The sequence below is a fragment of the Solanum tuberosum genome, unplaced genomic scaffold (genome assembly GCF_000226075.1).
Source record: "Solanum tuberosum cultivar DM 1-3 516 R44 unplaced genomic scaffold, SolTub_3.0 scf00330, whole genome shotgun sequence".
Classification (NCBI taxonomy): domain Eukaryota; kingdom Viridiplantae; phylum Streptophyta; class Magnoliopsida; order Solanales; family Solanaceae; genus Solanum; species Solanum tuberosum.
In genome coordinates, this window is record NW_006239256.1 from 547,632 (window position 1) to 561,313 (window position 13,682).

General features: G+C 37.9%; 1 protein-coding gene across 4 annotated transcripts in view; it reads right to left on the minus strand.

Moving 5' to 3' along the window:
- LOC102602660 (pre-mRNA-processing protein 40C) overlaps window positions 1-13,682 on the minus strand; it is a 24,974-nt gene that overhangs the window by 7,539 nt on the left and 3,753 nt on the right. Inside the window, exons 2-11 of one of the 4 annotated variants that reach the window (XM_015315014.1) lie at window positions 11,851-12,094; window positions 11,615-11,767; window positions 9,342-9,542; window positions 8,562-9,189; window positions 8,292-8,455; window positions 7,344-7,381; window positions 5,587-5,665; window positions 4,347-4,817; window positions 3,034-3,117; window positions 215-355 (exon numbers count right to left, since the gene is read on the minus strand). In XM_015315014.1, the coding sequence (XP_015170500.1) occupies window positions 215-355; window positions 3,034-3,117; window positions 4,347-4,817; window positions 5,587-5,665; window positions 7,344-7,381; window positions 8,292-8,455; window positions 8,562-9,189; window positions 9,342-9,542; window positions 11,615-11,767; window positions 11,851-12,090 (2,199 nt within the window). In that variant the 5' untranslated portion in view covers window positions 12,091-12,094. Of the gene's footprint in view, window positions 1-214; window positions 356-3,033; window positions 3,118-4,346; window positions 4,818-5,586; window positions 5,666-7,343; window positions 7,382-8,291; window positions 8,456-8,561; window positions 9,190-9,341; window positions 9,543-11,614; window positions 11,768-11,850; window positions 12,184-13,682 lie in introns of all 4 variants that reach the window. The other 3 variants (XM_006360797.2, XM_006360798.2, XM_006360796.2) reach the window with 3 other exon arrangements.

Below are 13,682 nucleotides of genomic sequence, written 5' to 3' on the forward strand. Positions count from 1 at the left end.
CCCAAAACCCCCCCCCCCCTACTTTTGCCACGTATAAATTAGACATTTAACTACCTTAAGCAAATTAAATTTTAATCATGCCAAGTAAAAATTAGATATTCCACTGTGACGGAAGAACCAGTAGAAAAATATTTTTTTGAAACTGAAACTAGAAGAAGAATATTGTGAGATTACATCTGAAAAGAACTAAAGAGAGCTTAGTAACAAGATAAACCTCCTTTGCTTCTTCTAGTAATTGCTTGAAGCCCTCAACTGCAGCCTTCTGCGCTGCACGCTTTTCCTTTCTTTCTTCATCTGCACGCGTCTTGACATAATGCTCAAACAGAGCTTTTCTAGCACTGTAACTCGGAATAGCCTGGACAGGGACACCCACTATTTAGGAAGGTAATGAAGAAAGCACCACAAATAAGAAATTATAAAAACAACTGGTAACAGGATTATGCATAAATGCTTATATGGTAGCTCAGGACCTGGAAGAGGATATACATATTACTAGAATTTCTCATGAATAGACCATCTAGTTTGAAGTGATCTCAGAGTTATTAGCTTGCTGATAATCAATGTCAACAATGTAGTTTTTGTTAGAATGACCCACATAGGTTGGGGGTATGGGTTGTGGTCTCCCTATATGGTATTGACAACCCTCATTTTATGAGCTAGCTTTTGAGTTTGAACCCAATGTCCATTTTCTTAACATGGTATCACTGTGTCAAAACATGTCACATCCTGTTCTTAGCTTATCCAATGTTGGGCTGTTCTACATTAGTAGAAGGTATGAGTGGTGATCTCCTTTATCTATGAACCAAAAAGCTCATCAGCCATATCAATCAAGGGGAATGATGCAAGTCAAGTTGCCTCAAGGCCATTCACAAGGAGTCAAGCTTGGGATCTCCAAGCACTACAAGGACTGCTCATGAAGATGGAGGCACTTGAACACATTTTGATGCCATCCCAGGGATTCCACATCATGAAGATCACCTCGGAAGACAAAATGGATGGATGAATGAAGGAGTTCTGATTCAACATGAGGAGCAGAGTACGGTTCACATAATCAACATACAGGGTGTATATTCACCATAACTCAGGATACGGCAGGAGCAGAGGAGTCATACGGGCCACATAATACACATATGGCCGAACATCAGGTCGTATCTCAGATGCAGGAAACTGTCATATTCAGGCCTGAATGTGCAACCACCTATGCAACAAGCGACGTGCGGACCGCAAATGGTCACATATGACCACATGTCCACCACAAGTCATGCCTTTTGGGGTATTTTAGCAATTTTTGAAGTGACACTTCTGGATATTCATGTAATAGTTAGCCTCAACTATAAATAGCCAAGAATAGCTCATTTAGACCTAAGTTTTGATGATTATTGATATTGTTCTCATTGTTTAACATGTAGGTATCTTGTTATTTCTTGTTTGAGAGGTGAATTCAATTCCCTTGAGATTTACTTCAGGTGCTTCTTTGGATTCCATTAATTGAATGTTTTAGCTCTCAAAGAGCTATGGTTTTCAAATTATTTTCATTCTTGTGTCAATCTATCTATATTTGTTGTCTTGTTCTTAGTTTAGGGTTTCGTTGTTATTTTTTGCTTGGATCAAATTGGTATCAGAGTTGAGTTAGTGAGGGATATCGAAAGATGAAGGAGCTAAGGGAGAAAGGCAATGTTGTGGAAGTAGGAAATAGTGAGAACTGAGAAGAGTCCTAAGGAGGGAGTGAGAGAAAGAGGGAGCCTAAGGGGAGGGATAAGGTGGTCCTCTTATCAAGCTAAAAGGAGGTTAGGAAGGAGATTTGAGAAGCAAGGTCCGGTGGTTCTTATCATGCATAAGGACTACTCTTTCCATACTAATGAATTAACATCTTCTTTTCCTAGGCCTTTTTCTTATCTTTTGCAGGATTATGAGAATGTGTTCCCTCGAGAAGCTCCCACAGGGATTGCCATCCCTTAGGGGGATTGAACACCAAATTGACTTTGTACCGGGTTCTCAATTACCAAACAAGGCGACTTATAGAAGCAGCCCAAGTATACAGAAACTTCAAAGACAAGTTGAGGAGCTCCTTGACAAAGGAGCTGTGAGAGAAAACATGAGCCCAAGTGTGGTTCCGGTCATACTAGTTCCAAAGAAGGATGGGACTTGGCATTTGTGTGATGATCGTCGTGCCATCAACAAGATTACGGTAAAATATCGCCAATCCCCTTTAGATGACATGCTTGATGAGTTGAGTGGTTCATATATCTTTTCTAAGATAGATCTTAGGAGTGGTTACCATCAAATCCGGATGAAACCCAGAGATGAGCGGAAAAAGGGCATTCAAGACCAAATTTGGTCTATATGAATGGTTGGTGATGCTTTTTGGTCTCACTAACACTCATAGTTCTTTCAAGCGTTTGATGAATCGTGTTATGGAACTTTTTATTGGCAAGTTTGTGGTAGTTTACTTAGATGACATCTTAGTGTACAGTAAAGATATGGATGAGCATGTTGATCATTTGAGATGTGCGTTAGAAGTACACTTCCGAAAAGAGAGGTTCCCGAACAAGAGGAAGACCAAGTTGATGCCTATAGGAGAGGGGCCATTTGAAGTGCTTGAAAGGCTCAATGATAAGAACTTCTGTAATAGACTCTTTACTGCTCCAAAACATGAAATTACCTTTTCGTGTAACTTGCTGCTTCCAAGAGATAGGGTGTCCTCCACATATACAACTCTTCTAATCTCACTTTTAAAATTTGGTTTGTATCTTTCAATTTCTGCCTACTTTGAATGACAAATAGCTTTTGACAAAAAAAAAAGAGGACCTTAGTTAAATGGATGATAAACCAAAGTCTGAACCACCCAGTACCTAAGCATTGGATTCCCGTTACAGTTCCCACATACAACCCAAGCAAGCACTGCATTCCTTAAGAGGATGGAACTCATAAATTGCAGTCTAGGAGATGTACGATTTATAGAGATAAACCTGTCTTTTAGGAGGTGAAGAAAAGGCCACTAAGTCTCACATAAAGTCTTTAGTTTCAACAAACCTTAAAGCGCGGATCAAATACTATCTTTGGTAATTCCTTCTCCCACTTTGAGAATGGTGCTACTCCACGTTCCTTCAGCATCTCCTGGAAATTTCACACACATGGGATACATTTAGACCAAAAAGAGCAAGACTCATCAAGCAAAGATTCAACTGAATGCAAGGGACAAAATGATGGTATGCCCAAACACCATTGTTAGAGTTCTTACAGCAAAGAAGCTAACTGAACAACAATAAAGGAGCCACTGGATAGTGTTCAAAGACAAGCCCAAGTATAATGAACTACAGAAGGATATATGAATCAAAAATAATACAGAAGGATAATACTTATTCCCCCACCCCCCCAAAAAAAAGGAGAATCACAGAAGGATATAACTGAGACAATTTCCAGCTTGTGCAAACCCCCTAAAGAGTGAAGTACAGCTACTTTTACAATCATAAAACACAAACATATTCATGACAGTAAAAAGTTTATTTTGTATCAGATTGTAAGCCATTGGAAGCCTTTCCACCTGCCAAGTGTCTTCCCAAAACAAATAGTTAGTTCCATCTCCTACCGTCAAGATATGAAAACACGGAATTTCTCTCACCACTTCCTAGATGTTTCTCACACTGCACCACCACATTGCAGCCCCATTCAAAGTCTAAAAAGGGCAGTTCAATGCATAACCTCCCGCCATGCGCAGGGAGGACGAAGGCCAGTGCACTAAGACCCATATGATGTAGCTAAGTCAGCGCACACGAAATTTACACTCTATAATTCTATTCTCCTCCCTATGAGATCTCCATTTTCCAAGTAGAGCTAGGTTTAAAATTAAAATTCAGATTTCTTAATCACCAATCTCTCATAAGATACAGTCCAGCACTCCCATCTTATCAATTATCAGTCTCTCTTGTTGGACATGTGTCTCCACTCTCCACACATGGTGAACATTTAATCGCTATATCTAAAAGGAGGTGTAAATTTAATCGCTTCCACACCATGGCAAATCATGTGTTGGAAGTAACATTGATACAGGGGTCATGGAAAAAGTTTTAGAAGAAAAGGGTTTTAGTGCTAGCACCAGGATGTAGGTGAAAAGGCATGGGCCAAGTCTTACTTTCTTCCTAACAGCAAGTTAGAAACCAGTACCTAGAACATACTAGTATCAAAATAAATTGTTTGCACAAAAAATCAAAATAAACTACAAATATAAACAGAACCAAAGTAAACAGATGAATGTACTTGTGTATGCATAAAACTTATGTAGGCCATAAAATCATGAAAAAGAAAACTAGACTTGCTTATGAAGTAACAAAATCTTCAAAAAAGACCTTGAATTGGATGATACAGTCTTCTTTGGTTGGTACACTCTCATCGTCCTCTGAATCAGAAGAGGACTCAGACAAATTGCCATTGTCATTAACTTCTTTTGACTTCTCTTTGCTATTTTCTTTTTGTGGAACTCTGGTTGTAGATTCAAGTGCTTTTGATCCATTTACTTCAGATGATATTACTCCTGACGAGGCTGGGACTGGTGAAGAAACAGCAAGTGGAGCACCAAAATCCATTAACTTCTTTTTTACAAGATCCAGTGCAGAAGATCCTGGAACTAATGAAGGTCTTAGAGATGTCGCATCACGACCACCAGTACTAACAGCAGGTATGCTTAAACTAATAGGAGCGGATCCTTTTTCAGTAGACTCGTTAACATTCAATATTGATGGCGATTGAGCCTGCAAAGCATCAGCATCATGCTTCTTTTTCAACTCTGTCACCTCACTGGGAATTTGCCAGCTGCTTAACTGGGTACAAAGGCATACAAGGAGAAAAGACATTAGAAAAAGTAACTGATACATAGACAATCTTTGAACTAATTCACCATGTAATCAGTGCTAGAATGAACAACTCACATTAATCAGTAAGGACCTATATATTTTCTTCTTTTTTTATTTAAAGTAAACAGTTCTATTAATAATAGGAAATCTCTAGTATACAAGCAGTATATCAGAAAATCTATAACATAATACGATTTTCTATGTGCGACAGCCAATCCCTACAAACTGAACCTTCATTAGTGCACCAAAAATAAACTAGGAATGGGAGGTCATTCCTCAAATATAAATAGTCATTCTTCATCCCTTCAAAAGCTCTTTTATAACAGAGAAATCCATGTCCATCCCTCTACCCCTCTGCACTTAAATACAAGGCTATTATTGCAGGGTTTAAACTTGTGATGTGCAACCAATCCACACATCATGTGCTTTTACCATTACATCAAAGCGCAGGGGCTACTTTCTTATATCATTTGAAGTAAGAAATACATGGTTTGAATTTATTTGAAACAAACAAATAGATTTTATCTAAGACTATGTTTGCAAAGATAATGTTATAGATAATACTTCTGGTAAGGGAAAAAAGAACACTTAACATGATTTGATAGACTAATTTAGACCTCAGACCATTCTACGCAAAAAAAAAAAAATGCATGACAAATGAAACAAATGAATGAGTGTAAACCTCTAATAAAACAAAAGATTTTTATAGGAAAAAGAATAAGCTGATTGACCGTACCTTTGTTTTTGTGTTGTAGTAGTATCTTTGTCCATCATTAGTAGCAACCAATGCCCAATCTGTACCAGCCAACCTTTCCCTGATTGTAAATGAAGAAGTTAGAATAGTTAGTTGAGCTGGTAAAGCTTCCTTCAGTATTAAAGACGCTTGCAAATAAGAACCAACACAGATCAACCAACATTTGCCAGAAGAGAAGCTTCCATCCAACACAAACCGACATAAACTTATCATGCAATAGATTTACACAATGAAACATGAGCGTTGAAACTCCTAAGGAGCAACTCTACTCTGACAAGAACAAGGTAGTATTCTGACACCAGGCAGGCATGAATGACCCAAGAGAAGTATATTCCTTACTGATGTCATATCCAAAATTTTCTGACCCCTTCACGAGAACCTAGGCTACACTATCAACCAAATCTTCTCGACAGTGCCACTGTTAATCAGTTCTATGACAGAGACTTGGAGAGAATTCAACTCAATGTAATCCATCCTTCTAACTGCTGTAGAGACACCCATACCAGTATTGAGTAGATGAAGAAACTAACTTTATATCCAATTATAAAGGGATATCTCTCTTGCATATTGTTGTTCACATAATTACAAAGGCAAGTAATGAAGTTTGACGTATCAGCTAATTACTGGCGTCGATCTAAGAGAAGAACAGATAAAAGCCAAATCTCAGTTCAAGAGGTACACTTGATCAAGACTTGCTCAGGGATCTTGCCGAATTATGAAGCTTAACATTGTGCTTTGAATAACAAGGATAGAGTCAGTTATAACTAGCTGTTCTAAGAGGCTTGTATTTTACCCTTTTGCTGAACATTCTTTGATTTTGATAAGATTGTCTTTCTGCTGAGCATTTTCTTTGCATAGTCGTATCCAGGCTGAATGGTCCTTTATTTTAATTTTATTCCATTGGATTTCAAGTTAAAATGTTCATTCTGAAACTAGAATGCTTACTTCTTTTTTTATGAGCGTGGTATCCAGACCAGCTTTCACGAACCTCGACTAATTCCAAAGGATACCTGCCACCTCCCACCAACAATAGTATCAGGTAACTCTGTCCACCAAAGCTATGAAAGATGGGAAGAATCGCCTAGTGTTTTTTGTCTCCGCTGAACTAGAATGCGTACTTTATGTATGGCATGGGAAAGAAACAAAGGAGAAGCATGATGAACACAACCTCATAAATCATGGAACCTAAAAATCTGAGAATGCAAGAAGTAGCACATTTTCTCTGGAACACAATGGTACATTGAGCTCACGAACAGATTCTTGTATGTATATTATCCACTATCATTCATTTACAGTTAATGGGTAGTCTTTTTCTATAGGCTACAAAGGCTATGGATCCAGTATTATCGACCAAGCTCAAAAGTGTTCACCAACATAAATAAATTAAAAAGGGACAATTCAATGAACCTCCCAGCATTAGCATATAAACTTCTGGTAAAATATTTATATTATCAATATGTGTGCTCCAATAGATCACCATTTTTGCTTGTGCACTTGAAGAACACCACATGTATGCAAATATTTACGTAAGCAGTCAGGCCATGTAAAATAAGCCACTTATCTGAGGGTGCATTCACATGAATAAACAACTACCCTCAGTCCCAAACAAGTTGTGGTCGGCCATACTATATGAATCTTCACTCACCATCCTACTTCATTTAATATAATATAATGAATTTATTTAGAAGCACAAAATACAATAGTACAAGTCAAAAAGTTATTATACTATCGAAATTTACCATGAAACAGGAGTTGGCTGTGCAGCTACTTTGCCAGGCTGCACCAGAAGAGGAAAACATCATTGTCATGTGCTATGAAAGATAATTGACATGCATGGATAAGTAAAGTGTATGAATAATGAAGACAATAAGCTTTAATAGATAGAGGGGGGAAATAGTGGCAAACTATGTCACAGACAGATCATTGTAGTTAAATTTTGCTAGCAATGTTACTATACAAAATGCAATTAAAATTTCTAGCACAACCCTGTAGCCAAATTAACCATATCCAAGCCAAAAAATGATCATCTCAGCAAAAGTTCCAGCTCTTGCTTACTCTAAACTACGATAGTCATCACCAAAGAAGTCAATAAACTGTCGATGGAGAAGTTCATTAAGATTTGAGGTTTAGGAGGAACTTGCAAGACTAAGAGATTGCAGAGTTCCAGAGTTTGATGAAGTTGCTCCACAAAAAAAAATCTCACAGTTAAACCTTGATGATTGGAGGTAGGTGGAGGGTAATAGTGGTGTCTCCATTGTAAAGTCTTATTATGATAAGCTACTAACTGGGGAGGAGGCGAACTTTCCTCATCTCTCGGTTTGGATTCCTGGGTTACCTAGGAAGGCGTGTCTTAAGCTGGCTAGCAGCGAGGGGGTAATTCTTAGGGGTCAGAATTTGAGGAAGAGGAAAATTTCATGTGTTAGTTAGTGCTTCATGTGCAAAAGATAAGGACAAGAAGTGGATCACCTGTTCATGAGACAGAGAAGATCTAGAAGAGCTGCGGGCTCTTCAATAAAAAATTAAAAAATGAAGTACTGTGTGCTAGTGAAAGCATTTAGACATAGCCCTGACCTATTATCTTGTGAGAATTGCAGTACTAGATTGCCATTACCCATATTGAAATGAAGACGACACCTATAAATTATGCAACTGCTTAAAGCTCAAAGACAGAGAAGTGATATACCTACCTCTCCCCTGAACCCAGCAGGTTTTTCGTAAGTAGATTCTCCTGTCAAAGAATTATAGTAGTATATGGCTCCAGTTTCAGTCCGGTGAGCAGTCCAGGTCTCCAGTTGTTCACTAGTTGAAGCTCCTTGTTTTGTGTCAGCATCATTTACATGCTTACCACTGTCTGAAAGGGAGGAAAAAAATAATGTCATATGCTGTGAACTAAAAAATGGATAAATAGCAAGCATATTGAAAGAAAAGAATTTTCTTAACAAGGACTATATGCATACCAACTCCAGGAGGTAACTCTGGCTGCAACCCTGAAGCATGGGTTGGCTGGCTAGCAGTAGTCGGCACTCCAGGTGGAGCTGCCACTGGGGCAACACCAGGAGGTCTAGTATCAGGCAATGTCACTGAAGAGAGTGGTGCACCAGTAGCTGACAAAGGAAAGGGAACAGCAAAACCTGCAGGATATGATGGAAATGGTGGTCTTAGCATGGTAGTGACTGGTGGAGGCTGCAACCAAGGTCCCTGGTGAGATGGAGTAATAGGAGTTGGAGAAAAATAAGGAGAATATGTTTGTTGCTGAACAGATGGATTGGCCAGAACATGAACAGGAGACGCATTGGGTCTTAAGGGTAGAGAAGGACCTCCGGGTGAGGCTGTAGCAGTAAGATTGGAAGATGAAGGTATAGCTGGACCAGGAGTAACAGGACTTTTAGGAACTCCTGCTGGAACCTGAAATTGAGGTGCGTGGGGCATTCTAATTATATTTGGAGAGCCCATATGAGAAGTTGGAAATGCAGCTGTCGAAGAACCAGAACTCATATGAACAGCCTGTGAAACAGAATGCATAACAAAAGTTGCAGAAGTCATTCCTCCTGTTTCCTGTGCAACGTCTACCCGTCTATTCTGCAACTAGAATAAGACCAATCAGTTATGAAGTCATGATCAATTGCTTCAATTGCTCAAAATAGAAAATGCTCTGCGTTCAGTTTATATATATTAGACCAGTCTTCAACAGGCATAAGTAATGCTTTAAACTTCAAGAGACACAGTGTAACACATACAGGTTTCATTGTTTGATCTGTCTGCATCATCTGAGGACCTCCATTGAAAGACAAGTTTGAACCACTTATCAAGGGGCCTGCAGCTGCTGTAATTCCAGGCATGAATGAGCTCAACCTTGTGGACACCAGAGGAAGAGGAGGCTGTAATGATGCTGCAGGAGATGCATTCTTTACATCCACAGAATGATCAGGAGCAGCAGGCTGCCACAAACAGATAGGTCTTGTCAGACACGCACCAACGCCAGCAAAAAGAGAACTTTGAAAAAAAAAAAATAGCACTCTCTCAAAGACAAGGGAGAATCCTAAGAAAATCCATGAATACAATTTTCATAATTAGTGCAAAGGTCAATCACCACAAATGATGACTCAGACTTCCTAAACAAGATTAAGACTTCAACAATGCAATATTCCAAATAGAACAGTGCAGCCCTCACACTTGCCAACAGTAGCGGATGAAGGGAGCAAACAGTAACAGATATTTCAAAGCAGCCCTTCATAGAACACAACACGAAGGGCATTCCGAAAGAAAACAACATATTGTCTTTAGAGTTGATTGAACAGAGCTGCCAACTGCTTTAAAAGCTAAATCACACCTATAGACATAGCTTCATACGATATATTACAGAAATGAACTTACTAAATTATAGCACCAGAACGGTAAAAACATAAAGCAAACAAGGACTTCTAGCATTTTGGATTTGTTAACTCTTATCTTCTTAAGCGATGTACAAATTAAAATGCAAAACCAATAGGTACCTTTTAAGTAGATTAGAAATCTGCAAATGTCCTTGTAAAGTTTCTATGTAAGGAGATAAATCAGAGATGTTTTGAGAACAAGAGCATTTCCTTCCAAAGTATGAAGATGAACTGTCTAGCAACATTCTACTTTTGGTGTATTCAATCTGTACCTAAGGATATAGGGGACATCACTCTGTTTTTAGATAGTCTATAATGGATATAGGTGATAGATTTGTTTTGGATGTTCCCTCATATTTTTGATGTAACTACTTAGGAGCACACTATTGGTGTACTTCCTTCTGTTTATAATACCAGTTAACTTTCTCAAAAAAAAAGTTTCTATGTAATTTGATATATTTTTTTGAAACTGGTAAGATTGTATTCTTCAGCATTAAGGGCATGCTGATCACCACCAAAAAGTGTCAGTTACAAGCTTCCGATCAAATCTACAATCTGGTCTGTATCAACTATACACAACTGTTTACACCAAAAAAGTAAGGATACTATACAATTCCATTTTTTTTTAAACTGATAACTTTGTGTCTATTGATAGAAACAGATCAATGCATGGGCTGTACTAGGGCCATATTTACAAGTAAATCCAGATCCTATGATCCCATGTCTATAATGAATCTAACACATCAATAATAGATACAGGATCATTAGACCGAATCTGATTACACCAAAAACATAGAATCAAGATACAATTCAATTTGATTTGTTCTACACTATTTTCTATGTTCTCAAAACACCTAGAATTTCTCTCCTTCCAGATTGTCCACCATATGCTGGCTGGTATGATTCTCCATCTACATATGCTTCTTGCCAGAACCCCAACTTCTTCCCAACTTTGAAGGGCCTCTATACAATTCCATTTGACCTTGTGAATGGAATTGGATCTATTTTCAAAACATCTACCATTCCTTTCCTTCCAAACTGACCACCATAGACAACAGTTATGTTCTTCCTGAATTGTAGGATGCAATTCTAACCAAATGAAACCCCAGGTACAATGCAAAGGGTGTCTAGGAGAAATTCCTAAAACATGTCAGTTACTCATTTCCTTTTTTTTTTAAAAAAGGAAAAGACCTCCTATCCAGTATTTGCCACTGTTCCAGCCCTAGCATACCTTCCAAATATTGTTCTCGTGTATGGACTTAGACTACACATCCTAAAGTGCACAGCATGTTCTTCACAATCCTACATACTATGATTTTAGCCAACTTCACTTACTTCAACTCTGATAATTGCAAACCTACAGGGTGAAAGATTCCACTTCAGCTTCAGGCTTCTCACGAGCAGATCCAATGTTAGTTTTCCCATTGTACATTTACCTGATCTAATATACCATATGTTACATAAACTGGTCACTATAATTGGCACGGCTACGCAATAGAAAACAGTAGTTTTCGTATGACATCTAGATGTGGAAACATCCCCAAAGTAAACACTGAATACATGTAACCCCTTCTGTTAATACATGTCAGCCAAAATGTATGATGTAATATTACTTTCATCAATCAAAGGAAACTAACCCTCAAGGTGCTAGACGAGAACTGTAGGCCACTGGAGAAATTGTTATCAGTTTGTGAAATGTTGTATGAAAATGAAGAGCCAACATTTGCAGACTGGCCAGGAATGGGAGGTTGGAGCAATGCTGAAGAACCTGCAGAAGTTGATGGAATGACCTGCAACAAAAGCCAAGTCACTCGAAGTCTCTCCAGATGAACCACTGTATCTCCAAAAACATAAAATGCAAAGATTGACTAACAGGACTTGAAGATGGCTGTTGAGAGCTTCCAGAAGGGACATTAGCATTCATATAAGAGAAAGAAGCCCGACAAACACTATATCCAGGAGGGGAGATAAATTTCCCTTGGGCAGCTTCCTGAGTTGAATCTGCATTTGGAGTTGAAGAGCTTGTAGTTGGTTCTCCAGTGGCTGAACTCATAACAGATGTCTGTGAGCTTGAAGACTGCGTTTCCTGGGGCAGCCAAGCTGGGGATGCCATTTCACTGCTAAAATTACTTGAAGAAATAAAAACAGTGATCCTCTAGTGCTGCTTCTTTGAGATAATTATTTTGCTTTCATCTATTTGGTTGGCCTGCCATATTTTATTTCAAATTTATGTACTTGTAGTTTTTTGGTATAAAAAGAAAATGTTTTATTTCAAATTTATGAGAGAGAGAAGTTCCAGGAAAAGATTAAGAAGGTCTTCAATAATAATGGAATGCAACAACAAAGTAAATACAAATCCACTTAAGAAGACACTCTCTCTGCTGCAGGGTGATGGTTACTTTCGATTTCCCAGAGTTAAACTGATTCATACTATTTCACAAAACATTTTGAAATGCAACAGTATGCGACTTATAATAGTTTCCATGAAGTTTACAAGTCTCTAAAAGCATATTCTCAAAGAAAAATTAGATGTGACTCACACAGAATATTGGCCAAATTGACCCTTGAAAAGTGAAAAAACATAAATTAAAATGGGAACAACGGGATTCCCATTGACATACTACTCAACAATATCTCATTATCTTTTACTTCTGCAATTTAATGGTAACTATTGACAATTGTGAAGATGAAATGCTTGTCATAATCAACTTTTTTTTGACAGGATTCCGCTATCAATCATACAAGTGAAAAGTATATGGGTAAACATTCTGTGTAAAAGGGAAACACTAGTTACAGTTCGAAGAGACAATTAGAGAAGGAGGGAGGCAGTCATAGCCAAAATAAAAGGAGAAAAATTACATGTAATATTGTTTTACAACTAATTTTGAACTTTCTTTATTCATCTTGATCAACTTATCTTCGTGCGGACAAAATAAACATTCTTCCTGACGTGTTTCCATCTACATTTCTAAATCTGATTAAAATTGATCAAAGGAAAAAAATCCTTTTTTAATGTAGGCACAAACATCTTACATCACATGGGGGTTGTTTGCTAGTGCGTATGAGAATAGTAGAGTGTCTTAGAAATCCAAGAATTAGTAATGTAGGGATTAGTTATGCTAAGATTATTTTTTTTATGACCATGGTGTCCTGGACAGCTTTTGCGCACCTCGACTAATTCCACAGGATACATGTCACCTACCACCAGCAACATGGCTTGCTATGTATTAGTTATACATAGGATAATACCAACTAGGAAGTATAACTAATACAAACTAATACTTGTATTATTTATACATATGTTAAAAAAGTATACCAAACAAGGGATTAGTTATATCAAAGCTAATACATGTATTATTTTCTGTAATACATCCTACCAAACGACCCCACAATGTACAACATTTAGGATACATATTTCACATGTACATAGTTTAAGATTGCAGTTTCGGAATCCTACACAACTTAAGCTGATCCCCTCAAATTTCCACATTACCACATATTTTACATTTCTCTTTTGTATGCCTGCAAGAGTTATTACAAATTGGAGAATACAATGAGAATTCTCTTTTAGGAAGGGAAGGAGGGAAAGAAATTTCACTTAGTAGAGTGGGAAAATATTTTCTCAAGGGTTTCATTTCACTATTTTCTGCACAAGCATAACAGAAGTTTAACTTTGTTGTTTAGAGTCAGAAGTTTACTTCCCCC